Source organism: Trichoderma asperellum, chromosome 3 (genome assembly GCF_020647865.1).
Source record: "Trichoderma asperellum chromosome 3, complete sequence".
Classification (NCBI taxonomy): Eukaryota; Fungi; Ascomycota; class Sordariomycetes; order Hypocreales; family Hypocreaceae; genus Trichoderma; species Trichoderma asperellum.
The window spans coordinates 2,850,197-2,866,536 of NC_089417.1; the positions used below are offsets into that span (position 1 = coordinate 2,850,197).

Sequence of the window (16,340 nt, forward strand, 5' to 3'; positions counted from 1 at the left end):
TACCACGTGATCGCTTCAGCTGGTCTAACCTTGCTCAGAGGCTTTGTGGCGGAGCTCCGTGGCTATAAAACGGAACCTTGGCAGGTGAAAGAATAAAGTCAAGCTGAGAAGCACAGCGCACTAAAGTACCAAGTACCGAGTACCAGCTCAATTGAAAGTCGGTTGCGGGCAACTGCGTCACGTCACCATCGGTTTGTTCTGATGGACTGACCAAAACAAGCGACCAATTTCAACACAACAGATCTAAGATTCAGCTCAATATCCATCAACAGGTGCTTATTATTTGAGTATCCTTTCGCCACAGACTATTACATCTTTACAGCGTCACTCTCGGATTTCGTCGCGAGCTGCTCCGCGATCGAGTTCGACCTCTTTTTTTCTTCTTTCTCCTTGGTTGCCACAAGCTTAGCACCACAATTTTATTTGGACCCGCGCCGGTGAGGCCATGGGCTCGGCTACCGTCGCTGAAGCCATTTTGATTGCGCACGGGCAAGCTTTTTAGGAGCTTCTTGGAACAAGCAGCTGGGATCCCAATTGCCGTCGCGATTGTCCGGCATCGCCGCCGTCGATCGCGCTAATCGAGAGAGCTCGAGTAGCGCTTCTTTGGGGCTTGCAGAGCTTGACGACGACGCAGAGCCCAAATCTCGACCGCGAAATCAGAATGTACGACAAGGTCGTCTCGCTGGGCTCGCGCCTGCACTACCCCATCGTCATCACGAAGCTGCTCAAGTCGTCTGGCGACTCCATCAAAAAGCAGGAGACTATTTTCGAGTACAAGTTCAGCTGGCGACGGAAAATCGGCGACGACGAATGGACAGATGAGACGACGTATACCGAATTTGATAGCCCTGCCGAAGGAACGCTGAAAGAATGGCGCATCAAGGAGGGACAGACGATTTCTACCGACGTGCCATGCATGACCGTCGAGGAGGCTTGCGGACACGAGGTGCAGATCCAGGGTCTATGCAGCTTGTGCGGTGCAGACATGACCGAGATCAATTGGGCTAGCGAAGAAAAAGACACAGATCGTGCCATGATCAACATGACGCATGACCAGACAGGCCTGATGGTGAGCCAGAACGTTGCCAAGAAGGCAGAGCACGATACACAGAAGCGCTTGCTCCGCCAGCGCAAACTCAGCTTGGTGGTCGACTTGGACCAGACCATTATCCACGCGTGCATCGAACCGACTGTTGGAGAGTGGCAGCGCGACAAGGCTAACCCCAATCACGAGGCTGTCAAGGATGTCAAGAGCTTTCAGCTGAACGACGATGGGCCCCGAGGGCTGGCTAGCGGCTGCACCTACTACATCAAGCTACGGCCGGGCCTCCACGAATTCCTGGAAACCGTCTCTACCATGTATGAATTACATGTATATACTATGGGAACCCGCGCATACGCTCTGAATATTGCACGAATTGTGGATCCAGACAAGAAGCTCTTTGGCAATCGCGTCATCAGTCGTGACGAGAATGGAAGCATCACTGCAAAGAGCTTGCAGAGATTGTTCCCTGTCAGCACAGACATGGTTGTTATTATTGACGACCGCGCGGATGTTTGGCCCATGAATCGACCAAATCTGATCAAGGTTGTGCCTTACGATTTTTTCAAAGGAATCGGTGATATCAACTCCAGCTTCTTACCCAAGCGACAGGATATTCTGCCTGCCCCGCCAAGATTAAACGGGGCCCCCAACTCCAACGCTGAAAATGCTGCTTCTGGAGAAAAAGTTTCACCACTCGATGAATTAGCACGAATGGGAGGGGACGAAGCCAGTCTAAAGGTCCAGGCGGAAGAGCAGGAGAAGACTCTGGAGAAGCAGTTGACTGATCGCCCGCTACTCCACATGCAAGAAGAGTTGGATAAGGAGGACGAGCAGTCAAGCCAAAACTCGGAAGGCGGGGAATCTTCGCCAGCCCACCACAGACAGCAACTGTTGAGTGACGATGACGAAGAGCTTATTACCCTGCAAGACCATCTTACCGACCTCCATGCTGCCTTTTACGACATGTACGATAAGCGACGAGGAGAGAGAAGAATGTCAGAACCTACCCACCCGCCCGGACATAGCAAAGCACGCAGAAAGTCTATTCACCCTGACGACGGCGTAGATCTATCTCTTGTTCCAGATGTTGGCGATATTCTGGATGAGCTCAAGTCGAATGTCCTCTCAGGGCTTGTCATATGCCTCTCTGGTCTTGTACCATTAGGAGTCAATATAGAGGAGTCTGAGATTGGAATGCAAGCGCAAAGCTTTGGAGCCCAGGTCGTGGACGGCATCTCAAATAGGGTCACACATCTTGTAGTTTCTCTAGCACGGCCGCGGACGAAGAAGGTACAACAAGCAGCAAAGATTTCGAGTATCAAGATTGTGAACCAGAGCTGGTTGGCGGATTGTCTTAGCCAATGGCGTAGACTAGACGAGAGCCCGTATTATATGACCATTCTTGATGTCGATCGCGAGAGATCCGAGGACACTGCGGATACAGGCTCAGCAGAGATGGAGGAAACCGGTATCTCCATTGACTTGGGGGATTTTGATGAAGAGCTCAAAGAGTTTTTGGGAGATGACGACGATGATGAGGACGACGACGAAGGGGATGGAGATGAGGGGGGTGAGGCGGAAGATGAAGATAATGGGAGCGAGACAACGGATAGTGACGCAGACGACACCGATGATCCAGATCAGAGAGGCACAAAGCGAAAAGCCAGAGCGGCTACTGTTGAATCAGACGGAGATGGTTCCAGTACCGTTGGAGAAAGTGCATTAGCGAAAAAGCAGCGGGTGTCACGGAGTAGAGGAGCCTCGTCATTGAGATCTGTACATACCAACGGAGACACAGGTGAACCTGACCAAAACGATGCATCAGAACCTCGTGCTGCAGATGCAGATAACGAGGCAAATTTCGATTACGACGAGCTGGAACGAGAGCTGCTCGCAGGGCTTGAGGCTGCTGGTGATTAGAAGTTGTTCAAGGCAGGCTGCGATGATTGGATTCTATGTCATTTGGCACTTCCTTCTTAAACTAATACTATATGGCCGGCGCTTTTTTGAGTTAGAGTAGTACTATTATTGGACAAAACTGGGTCAAAGTGTTGATTGTCTTTGGTGTGCCTGCTCTTTTTTTCTTATCAGTGTGATTTATTCTTCCACTTTTGTCGGTATACTGGATACCCCATTCTGTGGCCAGAGAGCGATAGGGAAGCAATAAGCATTTATCGTTCTATTTTCTCTCTCTCTAAGAACTCAGGTTTTTGGGTTGGTTATGTTGTTGATATGAAATATGTGATGTGAAGTGATGTGAAGTGACGATGGTTGATACGCGCATCTCATACACGTATCTCGTGCAGCTAGTGACATGCTAGGTAAAGAGACGAAATAATGTAACTCTAATGAGGCATTCTGAGAAATGTATTGGCATCGTCTAATGGAGTGATAGGTTATCTATGCATAATATTCCTTTGGAGAGTGAACCGCCGACTTACTCCGGGCTTTCTCGGTCATAGGAGGCTTAAGTCCATTGTCAAGCGCAACACTCTGGCCATTCTTTGCAGCGACTATATTTCCTAGCAGTGCTCCGCCGGTCGAATGTCTCTCCGGAGACCCATGCTATTGACTTTTATTTTGGTGAATTCTCGCTAAAGACTTTGAATCTTCGCTGGTCGTGTTCTTATGGTGTGTGTTTGCGGCGGAGATTTATATCTAGTTGCGGAGATTCGTAATGATGGTTGAAGGATTTCATGCCTTTTTGGATATGATTGGTAATATGGAAATGTGGCTGAAGGGCGCAAACGCATAGGCATCTATATACAAAGAGATGGATATAAGAGGAAATGAAGCTAGCGATTTTGTATACTCGATAAAGCATCATTACAATTGAACACTGATATTTCACAATGGGTCTCCAATACAATCCTGATACAGATGTGCCTGATATCTCTGGCAAAGTTATTATCATCACTGGAGGTTAGCTTCTTTGATTATCTACAGCCATCGCCCTTCTTCCATAACTGACACGGTGGGCGAATCAACAACTTTATAGGTACCAGTGGCATTGGAAAAGCTGCAATTTTTGAGCTTGCCAAACACAATCCGGCACACATCTACTTCACCGGTCGAAACGAGAAAGCAGCCAAAGAAGTTATATCTCAATGTGCCAACCCCTCAAACATGACTTTCATATCCTGCGAACTCGACAACCTTGAAAGTATCCGCGATGCAGCAACCAAGTTTCAACACCATCGTCTAGACATATTCATTGCCAACGCAGGAGTCTCGGCTATCCCACCCGCCCTCACCAAGGACGGTTACGAAGTTCAATTCGGCACCAACCACGTCGGCAACGCGGCACTGCTGCTCCTCCTCCTGCCCATCATGTTGCGAACGGCAAACGAAGTACCAGGGGCAGACGTTCGCTTCGTGGCCATCACGTCACTGGGATATGCAATGGCCAGCGGGATTGAATTTGACACCCTGCGGTCGAAGCAGGATAATATGCTGCTGATGGGCAGGTGGAGGCGCTACGGGCAGAGCAAACTCGCCAATGTGCTCTTTGCGAGGGAATTGGGAAAACGCTATCCGAAAATAACGAGCCTCGCTGTTCACCCAGGCGTGGTCGGGACGGAGGCGGTTGCCAATTTCGGGACTTTTGACAAGATGCTCACCCTCATTACGTCTCCGCGGGGAATGTTGACTCCTCGTGAAGGGGCGTATAATATGCTGTGGGCGGCGACGTCTCCGGAGGTGAAGGAGAAGGTTGATGGCAAGACGGCGCTCTTTGAACCCGTTGGGAAACCGCATGTTGGAAATGCGAGTTGCCACAGTGACGAGTTGTCGAAGAAGTTGTGGGACTGGACCGTTATGGAGGTTGGTGTAGAATTCAAGTGAAATTGACCCATGAATACCTGTGAACAAGCACTTGTAACTTTGGTTTCGTCGTTTCTTCTCCTCAGACAGGAGTGAAAGTAGTAGTTGATCTGCGTCTGTAGAGTTTAGTAGCACTGTAACAAAATTAGGCGAAAAAAACATGATTTGCCATGCCCCCCTTTATTGATGTTTCTACCCCATTTTTGTCGACGCTATCAGGCCGAACAAGTGAACACATAGATATATACAAGATTCCAATTCATTCGAGCGCATTTTCTTCGTCTTCCCTTGCTTAATTCACCCCATTTATTTCGAAGGTGCCGGGGAAACGGCAAATGTTGGTCGCACGAATCTGCTCACGGTTAGCATACCACTGACTCATTTCCCTGGGGCGGAGTTTGAGACGCACCTGTCGCTGTTGTAGACCTTTGTGTTCTCGCCCAACAACTCCTTCTCACGCTTCTGGTCGGCCCAGTATCGTCGCACCTGATCACGGTCTTCTTCGGCCTGGAGGAGGGGAGTCAGGTGGATGCGAGCCCACATCTTCTCACGAGCAAGCTCACTAAGGGAAAGAGAATGATTGTCAGTCTGCGAGGGTTTTTATAACCAAGGGCTGAAGACATACTTGGCCTCCCGAATACCGCCGATCAGCTTGTACCAGCCGTAGCCCATAACGGCGCCCATGCCGAGAAGGAGAATTCCAGGTCGGAAGCCCTTGGCGGGCAGGTTTCGCTAGACAGAGCTGTTAGTCTAGTCTATCCTTTTCCCTGTCGCAAGCCTTAAAAAAACAACGTGATATATATGAAAGGTTATATATCTCGATCGTTGCAGCCTCGAATCTGGATTGGCGACACTCGTTTCCCACGCAACACCCCCACGGCGACATCAGACGGCGCCCCAAGTTCAAACAATGGCAATTGATTCCACAGCAACAGCATTCACAAGCTCCCCATCGTGACGCACCTTGTACTGGACGGGCTCGTACCCGCCCCGGGGGGCATATCTTGAGGCATGATGGGCAGTTGTTGCGGTCGATTCGGGACGATGGCGGGGTCAATCGCGGCGCGGCAAAATTGGTCAAAGAGTCGCTTCGTCAATCGGAGTAACGGCCAGTCGGGCTGCCTCCGCTACGCGCCGGTTTGCAGTGGAAATTCGAGATTGTCTGGCGCCGAAGCTATGATGGAGGCTCTTTTGCAGCGAAACTCCTCTCAAGAGGTTGACGGTGCGGATTACATAATGCATTTCGTGGTGGGGCACAGCTTTGTCCATGGAGAGGCAGGCAGGTCTGGTTGCCACTTGCTGTTTGGGCAAATGCGTTTATCTTATCTGCAACTCGGTCTAAGATGTTTGTATGTATTCACCGCATGCATGTGTACCTACCTATACATACATCTGGTCTACTTTTGTTCATCATCCCAAATATGCCCAGCTAAAATGCTTCTCCCTCCTATATGACGCCAGCTCCTGGAAACAATCAATGAGCTGGGTGTCCAGGATCATCACCAGGCAGCAGATCGACTCTGTTCAGCGCCCGTAAGCGACACGCACAGCATGTGAGAGAGAAGCAGAGACGGGCAGATGAATGGATGGATGCAATGCAATGCCACTGACTGACTAGCAGGCATACATGTGTCCAAGTCCAAGCAATGGACAAAGGCAGAATCCTGGCCTTTGGGCATCATCGTCCTTAGCTCGTCTCTTGCAGCCGCATTTGAGGTTTGAGACAGCGCAGAGTTGCGCCGCGGCAAGCCACACCCTTGGGATGGCCTAGGATTTGGGCCACCAAGTCGCAGAGCGCAGAGGCAATCAGGTTGATTCAATTGCTCATCGCCCTGCGTAATATCGTCTCGGTATCAGAAGCCTCTTATCTGGCGCCGGCGGTCTAAACGCCTCCCTGCTGGCGCGGAAGCTATCGCGGGATTTTGGCCAGCACCAAGAAGGCGGCCTATGCTTGTCCGACACAGCAATACTGCCGCGAAGGAAAATGACTTATTACTCCGCCCGTCTGCCCGACCACGGAATGGTGTGGAGTCTTATTCAGAGATCCCCCATTGGGGCGTCCACAGGCTGGCTTCGGTGGCTTGTCGTTGCGTGCTTGACTAGAACTCGCCGCATTATCGCAGCCATGTAACGCAGCATCCGGTCAGTCCAACACGCGATGCCCAGCCTCATCTCGCCCAAGTACCCACAGCGCCTGTCCTTGGCCTCTATGCTGGGCCCCGCCCGCGCCTGTTTTTGCCACAGCTCAAAGCCATTTCCGCTGGGATCCCGATCATACCCGCCGTTCGCCGCTCTACCCTGCGGCTTTAGCTTTATTGTCGTGCGTCGCGGATCGACCTATGATGCAGACGTTTCTGGTCTCTCCCCGGATGGGCAACCCTTGTAAATGCTACCCTTCGGCTGTCCTAGTCAATTCGGCGACAGCGTTGCCTTGTTTGCCTCCTGTCGGATTCGCATCTTGTTGGACAGCTTTTGGGAGGCGATATGGGGTGATGGGCGCGATGCTCTGATACTCGTCAACAAAAAAGACGCAGGCCCCGTCTTAACTTTGCATGAATTTCCTATGTGATTTCATCCGTGCGTTTGTGCCTGACTCATTCTGTCATTCAGTGTTTTTCTTTTCTTTTCTTTTCTCTCCTTGCTTTCCTCATTCATTGTCTTGTTTTTGCCAACTTTCAACCACAAGTGCCATTTGTGCAGGGTTCACCCAATCATACTCTCCATCTATGGGACCATCATTGAATCTATCAACAGGGAACGATAGGACACAAAAAGAAAGAGGAAAAAAAGAAGGAGAGAGCTGGCATATATAATACATCATGTATGGAAATTTTCAACGAATTTCGTACCCTATCCACAAGAGTCCGATGGACTGCGACACAGCCCATCGAGAAAGTGACTGGGTTCAGGCGGCGAGCTTCGATCGCATCTATGTTCTCCAGGTGGGCGAGTTTGGTGTTACGCGTCAGCAGAAATTAGACCTGCTGCAAAAGATATTTTGGCCTGCCTTAGCCCGTTGGGTTATATCAAGGCAGCAGATTCTGCCTGGCGGCACTATCCTCGGCGGCTGGTGGCGCGCGGACATGCAGGGCATGATGGACTGGTATCGCGAATGCTTTCACATGACAGCCCGCTGGGAAGACGCCATCATCGCACACACGGACGGCATCTGGAGGATAGCTCTGGAGACTTCACCCTGGCGAGACTGGCCCGAGTTTTTCCTCCTGCTGAATGAACCCGTCGTAGACGGCAACGGTCAACCTGTGAGAGATAGCACCGGTCGCATCGTGTACCAGGACCGAGATCCAACTACAGATGGCATGGAGGATGCCTTCCTAGACCTGTGGGAGGCAATAGCTAATTCGCGACCCCTGGTGGGCTTCTCAAATAACTTCACTTCCAAGGATGGCGTCATGCCACTTGGATCACAATCGCACGCGACAAATTTGTGTGTATGATTGGCTATTTATGGATTTTTTCCCTTTCTTCACTTTTCCTACTCTAAGCGAGCACAGCAATAACAGGATTTTTGGGTATTTTTTTTGGGGGGCGTTTTGGGATATTCTTGGTCTGCGTGCGAATCAGTTACGAATACCTACAACACTGGCAGATTCTTTATGAACAAGAAGTATTATTAATTTACTGGTTTTACTCTTTTCTCTCTTTCAATCGTGCTAGAATCCATGCGTTTCCCATTCTCTGCATCGGTTTGCCTCATCTATAAGAACCACCTTGACGTAGCATCTGGAAGCATTATATCAAAAGTGCGATTCAGCTTTGCATTCTTCATTCTATAGCGTGAGATCTATTCCCAATAATAGGACCGCAGTCATAACAGTCATCCAATCTTGTCAAATACCCCGATTCTCCTTCCAACACATTATCATCTCATCTCGTTTCAATCGACTCTCCAAAGCATGAGCTAGATCCAAGTCCTCGAGGAAGAAAGAAAAAAAAATAGAAAGAAAAAGAAAAAAAAAAGAAAAAAAGAAAGAAACAGAAACCAAGCATTAAAACTCATCTCTAGGGTTTGTATGTAGAAATCCTGTAACCCGCTCATCCAAATAAAAGGAAAAAGAAAATGGGAAGAAAAAAAAAATTAACAACCCAAAAAAGACATATTCGTTAGGTTTCATCTTATTATGACTTGCCTGACGCCTTGCTATTGTTTCCCAATGCTACGCCATCCAAACCTTCGCTCAACTTGGTCGTAATCACGTCTGGATCCGGTTCATCGCCGCGGACAAATGTCCAGCTCTCTTCCGTATCTTCATCTTCTTCTGTTTCTAAATGTCCATCTGTATGCTTAATTAGGCTCTTTGCGTATTCCATATCTCGGTATATAGATTGAATAGCAGTTTGAACACCGCTCTCCTACATGACTGTTAGTTTATTCATCAGAGACAGAGTCGACAAAGATGATAATTACCCTTCGAATTTGTTCACCTAGCTGCCGAGCCTTGACAATCATCCGCTCGTTACGCGTGACTTCCCAAAGAGCTCGGCCAAACGATTTCGTTCCCCACTTCTTGACCCAAACTCCAACACCCAAATCTTCTACACGACTGGCAAAGAAGAATTGGTCCCCAAAGAAAGGCCGGATAATGGTTGGTATACCGGCTCTTAGACTAGCACCGGTGGTACCGGATCCACCGTGATGCGCTGCCGCGTCAATCTGTCGGAATAGCCAGTCATGTGGAGCAGATTTGATAACATGAATCTCTGGTGGCATCACTGGCTCTTCAACAAGCGGTCTATTGGGTTCGTCCCTTCCAGTGATGCGATCAGACCACCCCTTGGAGAGAATGCATCGGACATCAGCCTTAAGGATCGCGTCAATCACCTCCTGAGTCATCTTGACCGGGTCGTTGACGATAATCGAGCCGAAACCGACATACACAATCTTTTTGCCATCGGCCCTTGCTTTCTGGATAAAGTCTCGCAGTTCTTGAGGAGGTTCATAGTCGCCACCTTCGTCCAAGAACCAATAGCCGGTAACTCTGACCCAATCCGAGAAATCTAGAGGTGGCGCAACAACACTTGGGCTAAAATTGTATAGGAAAGGTACCTTGTTAGGCTGCATTTTCTCTAGTCCAGTATTTGGCAATCCAAGAGTCTTGTTCCTCCATCTGTTGACTTGATGAGCGGTAGCTTTCCAAAAGATGTTGTCGAACATGACATAGGTCATATAGTTATAGGCACCGCCCATCTTGTTTTCCGGCATAATAAAGGCGTGGGGATACGCTCGTGTCCTTGTCCAGGGCATCGTGAATGCTCTAAAATACGGAATCCCAAGTTTCTCTGCGATGTGAATTCCTGCCATGGCTGACGGTGACTCGATGAGAAGCTCAGAACCTTCGCAAGCCTTGTAAGCGGAATCGAGGAGGTCATCGAGCCAGCCTCGGAAAGTCGCATTGGCTTCTCGAAGGAATGAGAGCGTAAACGTTCCATTCTCAATGCACAAACGCATTAGCTCTCCCGGGTCACCTTCGACACAGGCAAATTCAATACCATGAGACTCGATCCATCCTTGGAACTCTGCATGAGTAGCAATCTTCGGTCTATGGCCGTCTGCAAGTAATCCCTTGCACAATGCGATATAAGGTTGGACATCGCCTCTGGAGCCGATTGTTAGGCATGTAATCCTCATGGAATGCGGCGCCTTGAACTGGATCACCGATGTTTCTAGATCATCTCCCAAGATATTGGCAGCATGAGTCTGCGCAGCGGTTGACTGCGGTAGCTGAGGTTCGCGATTTGCAAACATCTCTTGTCCTGCTAGTTTCAAAGCTTCCCGCTCCGCAATCGCAGCACTTGCTTCCTCTTTGGACGCATGTGATAATAAACCAGATCCTTGGAGATTGCGATCGATTTCCAGGCACTGCAGCAGTGTCACTGCGCAGTCGTCACGAATCTCAGCTTGCCGGAATTCGAAGAAGAGCTCCTCATGTCCACGAATAATCACAACCAAGCCCGAGTATCCAAAGCGAAAACCCTTCTCCTTATGCGCATTCTCAATGTCTTTTAGAGGAAGAATCAATTTTGTCCGAGTGCCAGGGAGCAAACTTCGGAAACAGAAATAGCCACCGCTAAGATAGATTTTACCATACAGCGGCAGGACGCGCATGATGTATCCAAAATACGTAGCCTGCAGCCTTTCTGTGGCAGGGAGTGCAAAATGTGCTCGAAATCGCTCATTTGATGTCTTGATCTGCCCATCATCATCCTCTTCCAGATCATCTTCGTCGGGTCGTAGACCAGCAGGTTCATCGTAATGCTTGCGTTCACCTTTCCACATGCCAGAAACTTTTTCGACATAGCCCATAGATTCCGTCGCAAGGAGGGTGCTCATTCGCTTGCTTGTCTTGTTCAGATAATCGGCAAACGCGCCAGCTCGTTGCAAGGGATATGCGCCCATTCTCGTAATGCTCTGCAACGTTGGCGTGGACACTCGTGGTAGGTCAATAGACCCGGCATAACCGGATCCCTCAGCATGGCTTGCTGCTGTAGAATCAGCTGGTTGAAGATCTGACAAGTCCTTTGACTCCTTGTCGTCACGGATGGAGCTTTGCGAGTGTCTCATCGTCGGATTTTGGAAGACGTCGCTGCCCCTGAGGATCTGACTCGCAGAAGGATCTTCAAAAGCAGATTCGTTGAGGCTAGCGAAACTTGGTTCTTCCATTGACGAGTACAAATTTGATTCGGACGATTCGAGAATCTTTGATGATATCCTTTCTTCACCCTGATGGCTACTTTCTGATCTTTTATTGTCGCTGGATCTTTCCCGAGAACTCTCGTCGTGACTGTCTCTCTCTCTTCCGATTGCGTCGAAGCTTGAATGGAGACCATCATCGCCGCTAGGATATGGGTTTGGGCTTGTGGAACTGCGTGATGTTGAATGACCAGCTGCCTGTCCAAGACCGGAAAGTTTCGTAGTGAGCGCACTATCCACGCGAGTTAGATTCCGGAATGCGCTTCCCGAGGCGCGAGGCGATGACTGATTTGAGGACTCTTCTTCTTGTTTGGCAATGGCTTTACCAGCTGTCGGGCCCTCAAGTGATGCGTCTTCTACCAAAAGCTTAATCACATTTATCGCCTCTTTACCATAGTTGAAGAAGGAGAAAAAGTACTGCACAATTTGCATATTAGGACTGCATCTTCAGAAGGTTGAAAGGGAGAACAAGGTGAAACCATACCTCGTCGATGGCAAACGTTTCGTCACTGTCCATGACTCGAATCTTGCACGTATCTGAAAACTCCATCATCTGCGAGTCCTCGACATCGATGACATCGTTAATGGGAATAGATATTTTGACGCTGTCGCCGTCATTGTGACTTCGGAAAATGACTCTCTGTAAACTCTTCACCCACTCCTTGGCGCTTGGCGCACTCTCGGCTCTGAAGTTGTAGGTACGATGGCTTGTTACCACTGAAAAATGCACACCCTCCTTGTCTCTATCTGTGATGCTAGCAGATATGCCAAAGCTGAGATCGATGTGGCCGTGTGGAAAGTATAGGTTCGTGGAGTCCTGGTAGTATGACAATACATCACCTTTGAGGCGAAACCAGTAACGACTGTATTTTGGGTTGCGTTTTCCGCTTTTTGATAGGTAACCAGACTTGGCAACGGAATGCTATGGATACGGTGAGTGATTTTGCTTGGCATAGAGTAGGTACTGGGAGTCAGCCTTACTGTCTTTTTGGGGAGATATGCATAGAAGCAAATGTGTTTCGAAGTGATGTATAGATAGCCTTGCAGCAATACGCTCTTGAGCAACCAACACGGATACTCTATACATGATTCGCTGTCAGTAGTGATTTCAAGGCAACAAGTCAGGCGCAGCACGGACGAACCTTCTATAACACGCTCTGGCTCATCGAACTCAAAAATTTCCATTAGTCTTCTTGCCAAGGCTGTGACGTGGCTCCCTTCTCCCTCCTCTTCTCGGTCTTCCTCCCCTTCATCTGTTCGATCAGGGCCAGAAGAGTCTCTTTCAATATCAATGTCAAAGCTAGACCGGCTGGCCATCTCGGCCTGGGCCTCCAGCATTCGGCTCATGACGGGTGCTACTCGGAGATCCTCCTCCTCATCTAGTTGTTGGGAGGGCTTCTTGGGAGAGGGTGGCTCGCTAGATTCGCTCTGCTCGTCCACCTCTTCTGTAGGCTCCCACATCTTGGAGCCTCTCCCGGGTTTGCTCTTCCTTCTAGGCAACGAGGCAAATGACTTCAAGAGCCTGTGACCAGAAAGCTTCTTCTTATGCCCGAGGCGTTTATCCTTGGCAGGGAATGAACCTAGTATAGCCGTCTGTGAGAGGTCGCGGTGCCGCGAGCTTAGTGGTTTTAAGCGGCTCCCTTCGCCCTCAGCTTCATCGTCGTCTTCGTCGCTGCTGCCGTCATCAAAGCGAGTGTTGAAGTCGACCCGAGATCCTGCGGCGGCAATTAAACCAAAGATGCTCTGGTTCATGTTCACGGCCATCGGGCTGGTCTGGGCGAATCCCACATTCTCGCTTGTGTCGTCGTCGCTGCCTTGGAGGGGTTCTGGGAGCTCGGCCGTCAGGGTCGAATCGTCTCGCTGCAATGCGGCAGGTGTCTCGCCGATGTGAGGCAGTCCAGCGTCGTCGTCGCCGCCAAGGCTGCCGCGGCGGGGAGTGGGAGTCGTTGCCATGGTGGCTGCAGGTCGAGATGAGTTCCAGGCAAGGCGATTAGGGTTGGGGGAGCGCCAAAAGCGTGTCCGCCTAGTTCAAGGCCGCCTGGCGATGCGGAGGCGTAACCTTTGTTGAATGGGCCGTTTGCGCCGCAGGGTCAGCAGCGAGTTGGGGATGACGGCAGAACTGCAGGCCAGGCAACCGCCTACTCCGCCAAACGCCTTGGGAATATGCGAGGCACCGGCACTCCACTGAAGAGGCGACTTGGGGATCAGCGCCCACAGGGTCTGGGAGGGTTGTGAGAGGTTGTTGGGAGGTGAATGAGGCCGCTTTCATTGATGGCGCCTCAAGGTCCGCTAGATAAGGTTCGCGACCTACCCGCCAGGTACTCGCGCAGCGTACACCGCTCGCTATATATAAGTGCAAGGATACTTGGATCAGCGCCCAGTTAGCGCATGGAGCGCGGTATCTTGGTACGACAGTGCGAGGAAGCCTGGTGTTGGATGGGTAGCCCTTGAGGTAATTCGGCTGTCCTTGGTATACTTGGTATGACTTACTGCTTGTCTCGCCCGATGGATGACACCAGCACTTATCGATAAAGACCCTAGGCAAGGGTGTCGCAGCTGTTATCTTGGATTGTCGCACTCGGCAAGCTTTGTTCAAACAAATTCAATCGCCATGAAGCTGTCGATAATCTGCCCTCAACCAAGCCAATGGAAGCTGCGTGGTTTATCTCCTCGATGATATTGCAGCGTTCGGGCGGCAACACAGCGCAAGTCACACCCATCGGCGACTTAGTCCAGCCCATTGCTCTGCCTCCACTCACGCCTCCCATGTGATATGATCATTAAGAGGCTACGATGTCAAGACCACGGGCATGACGTGCGCCGTAATTCCTAGTACTGTGATGTGCACAACAGGTGATGAGGGACTTGGTAATTATGACTCGTGGATTTTTACAGCAAACTCTTGTTCTTGAGCCCATGTCGGTGCCTGGTGCTGCTGCAAGGAGGTGGACGTGCTGCATACACCTACAGTATAAGGCACATGTTGTACCCAGTGTGTGTTGATATCAATGGAGTACTACTACTGCATCACTTACTGCGCTATTACCTACTACTATGTACAAGACAGTGCTGCCTGTTTGATCTCAAAATCGCACAGCGGTTCAGTCCGAGTACGAACCAACAAAGACATGAAGAAAGAGCTGGTGCCACAAGGTGCACCGGGTCACGTTCACTGCGCTGCCTCTTTTATACGCTGAACATGGCTAGCCCCTGTCGTAAGACAGCAGCCTCTCTACCTCAGTATTAGACATGGAGCCGTCCCCTTTCGGCCATCAACTGGATACGTCGTTTTCGTTTTCGTTTCGGCTTTTCATACATCGTCTGTTGTTTCCTGTATATGTTGATAGCTAGTATGTACTATCGGTGTATATAAAGGAAGAGAGTATCCCTCTCTACCTCGGTATTCACTACACCGACGCTCAGCTGATCCGTCTCTCTTTAGTGAGCCGGTTCTACCGCACTGCCACACGAGTAATACGTGCGCTTAAACTTTCGGGGCTGCTCGCTGAGCTGACTCACCCAAAGCCTTGAGTAACGGACAATCAATCATAGCTGCTGCTTTGCTCTGATACATGGAGAGGTTCCAGAAACGGACGAAAGAGACCATTATTTCTGACGAATGAACCCTGATATCTTCTCTGCTTCTAGCGTTCAATCGGATCCATCGGAGGGCTTCTTGGCGATCTGAGAGGCTGGTAGTCCCATTGCAAACAAGCATTTAGCTTGGTGCACTGTCTGCCAGATAATAAGCCATCGACTGCTGCTGCTAAGACAATCAAAGCGGGTGCTGCCATCTTTCAAGAGGCTATATCACTTGCAAAATTGTTTACTTGTATTTGCCTTGTATATATAGTGCGCTCTTGCACAACGAATTTACTAACTATTTTCCGATAGACACGTTACAGGTGCACTGGCTTTGTTGAACTTTGTGTAATAGCAGCCGCAAATTATCGCGATGCGGCTAATAGTGAGGAGTATCAATTAGCGTATCGTGGGGAGCTCACTATCTATACGAGCGTGGGATAGCATTCACATGTAACGTCGCAAACTAATAGACTGACCCTACTTCAATAACGTCTTCTGCTGAGAAATTTCATTAAGAGAATAAAAACAATCTCATTTCTTTACAATAATACGTTCTCTCCAGCATTGTCGTCACCGCTACCACAAGACCAGCTCTTGCAACAATGTCCACTCCAAGCCCCATATTCCCCGCATCCCTTCTGTCTAGCGATGCCGCAGCAGCTCTCCCGGATGGCTACACCATCAGGCCTTTGGAAAAAGGGGATTACGCAAAAGGCTTCTTAGAATGCCTCCGTGATTTGACATGGATGGACAACCTCACAGAGCAGGAATTCAACGAGCGGTACGATGAGATGGACACTAAAGGAAATGGCCCATATTATTACCTTGTGATTGAGCGAGAGGGCCGGATTGTAGGCACAGGTGCTGTGATTGTTGAAAAGAAGTTGTAAGTTTGTTCTTCAGAAACACAATCATAAAACTTGCCTGTAACTAATGACCAAAATAAGCATTCAAAATCGCACCACCGTCGGCCATATTGAAGAAATCTGCATCTCCAAAGACCAGCAGGGAAAGAAGCTGGGATTACACATGCTCAACGCTCTGAACTCTGTGGCGAAGAACGTAGGATGCCGGAAGACGATTCTTAACTGCAGTGAGCACAACATTAAGTTCTACGAGAAGTGCGGTTTCGAGGTTTCTAGCACCGAGATGAAGAGGGAGTTTAAGGAGTAGAAA

At 49.6% G+C, this 16,340-nt stretch overlaps 6 protein-coding genes across 6 annotated transcripts; 4 read left to right on the plus strand and 2 right to left on the minus strand.

Annotated features, from left to right (window-relative positions):
* Positions 1-102: 102 nt before the first annotated feature.
* TrAFT101_005530 (uncharacterized protein) lies at positions 103-3,568 on the plus strand. Its single transcript, XM_024910145.2, has one exon. The coding sequence runs from the start codon at positions 662-664 to the stop codon at positions 2,963-2,965; it is 2,304 nt and encodes a 767-aa protein (XP_024757266.1). The 5' UTR covers positions 103-661; the 3' UTR covers positions 2,966-3,568.
* Positions 3,569-4,171: 603 nt separating this feature from the next.
* Positions 4,172-4,888, plus strand: TrAFT101_005531 (uncharacterized protein; the record flags this gene model as incomplete). Its single annotated transcript, XM_024911045.2, has 1 exon — positions 4,172-4,888. One exon carries the CDS (start codon positions 4,172-4,174, stop codon positions 4,886-4,888), a length of 717 nt encoding a protein of 238 aa, XP_024757265.2.
* Positions 4,889-5,044: 156 nt separating this feature from the next.
* TrAFT101_005532 (uncharacterized protein) lies at positions 5,045-6,272 on the minus strand. Its single transcript, XM_066127505.1, has 5 exons — positions 6,248-6,272; positions 5,831-6,193; positions 5,493-5,599; positions 5,277-5,429; positions 5,045-5,219 (listed from the first exon to the last, which is right to left on the minus strand). The coding sequence occupies exons 3-5, from the start codon at positions 5,549-5,551 to the stop codon at positions 5,174-5,176; spliced, it is 258 nt and encodes an 85-aa protein (XP_065983616.1). The 5' UTR covers positions 5,552-5,599; positions 5,831-6,193; positions 6,248-6,272; the 3' UTR covers positions 5,045-5,173.
* Positions 6,273-7,686: 1,414 nt separating this feature from the next.
* Positions 7,687-8,325, plus strand: TrAFT101_005533 (uncharacterized protein; the record flags this gene model as incomplete). Its single annotated transcript, XM_024900874.2, has 1 exon — positions 7,687-8,325. The coding sequence occupies one exon, from the start codon at positions 7,687-7,689 to the stop codon at positions 8,323-8,325; it is 639 nt and encodes a 212-aa protein (XP_024757262.2).
* Positions 8,326-8,508: 183 nt separating this feature from the next.
* ATG26 (Sterol 3-beta-glucosyltransferase) lies at positions 8,509-14,261 on the minus strand. The gene is made up of 5 exons (XM_024900889.2): positions 12,722-14,261; positions 12,561-12,658; positions 12,064-12,501; positions 9,297-11,996; positions 8,509-9,241 (listed from the first exon to the last, which is right to left on the minus strand). The coding sequence occupies exons 1-5, from the start codon at positions 13,530-13,532 to the stop codon at positions 9,008-9,010; spliced, it is 4,281 nt and encodes a 1,426-aa protein (XP_024757261.1). The 5' UTR covers positions 13,533-14,261; the 3' UTR covers positions 8,509-9,007.
* A 1,505-nt stretch (positions 14,262-15,766) lies between these two features.
* TrAFT101_005535 (uncharacterized protein) lies at positions 15,767-16,337 on the plus strand (the record flags this gene model as incomplete). The annotated part of the gene is made up of 2 exons (XM_024910144.1): positions 15,767-16,050; positions 16,112-16,337. The coding sequence occupies 2 exons, from the start codon at positions 15,767-15,769 to the stop codon at positions 16,335-16,337; spliced, it is 510 nt and encodes a 169-aa protein (XP_024757260.1).
* Positions 16,338-16,340: the final 3 nt, after the last annotated feature.

What these genes read in the sequence shown, in the direction of transcription:
- TrAFT101_005530 (XM_024910145.2), top strand. Translation starts at nt 662, where the DNA reads ATGTACGACAAGGTCGTCTCGCTGGGCTCGCGCCTGCACTACCCCATC.
- TrAFT101_005532 (XM_066127505.1), bottom strand. Translation starts at nt 5,551, where the DNA reads ATGGGCGCCGTTATGGGCTACGGCTGGTACAAGCTGATCGGCGGTATT. An exon ending in GGCGGTATTCGGGAGGCCAA is followed by an intron (nt 5,430 to 5,492) that starts GTATGTCTTCAG and finishes TCTTTCCCTTAG; the next exon opens with TGAGCTTGCTCGTGAGAAGA. An exon ending in AAGGTCTACAACAGCGACAG is followed by an intron (nt 5,220 to 5,276) that starts GTGCGTCTCAAA and finishes AACCGTGAGCAG; the next exon opens with ATTCGTGCGACCAACATTTG.
- ATG26 (XM_024900889.2), bottom strand. Translation starts at nt 13,532, where the DNA reads ATGGCAACGACTCCCACTCCCCGCCGCGGCAGCCTTGGCGGCGACGAC. An exon ending in GCCAGAGCGTGTTATAGAAG is followed by an intron (nt 12,659 to 12,721) that starts GTTCGTCCGTGC and finishes AATCATGTATAG; the next exon opens with AGTATCCGTGTTGGTTGCTC. An exon ending in AAACGTTTGCCATCGACGAG is followed by an intron (nt 11,997 to 12,063) that starts GTATGGTTTCAC and finishes CAAATTGTGCAG; the next exon opens with TACTTTTTCTCCTTCTTCAA.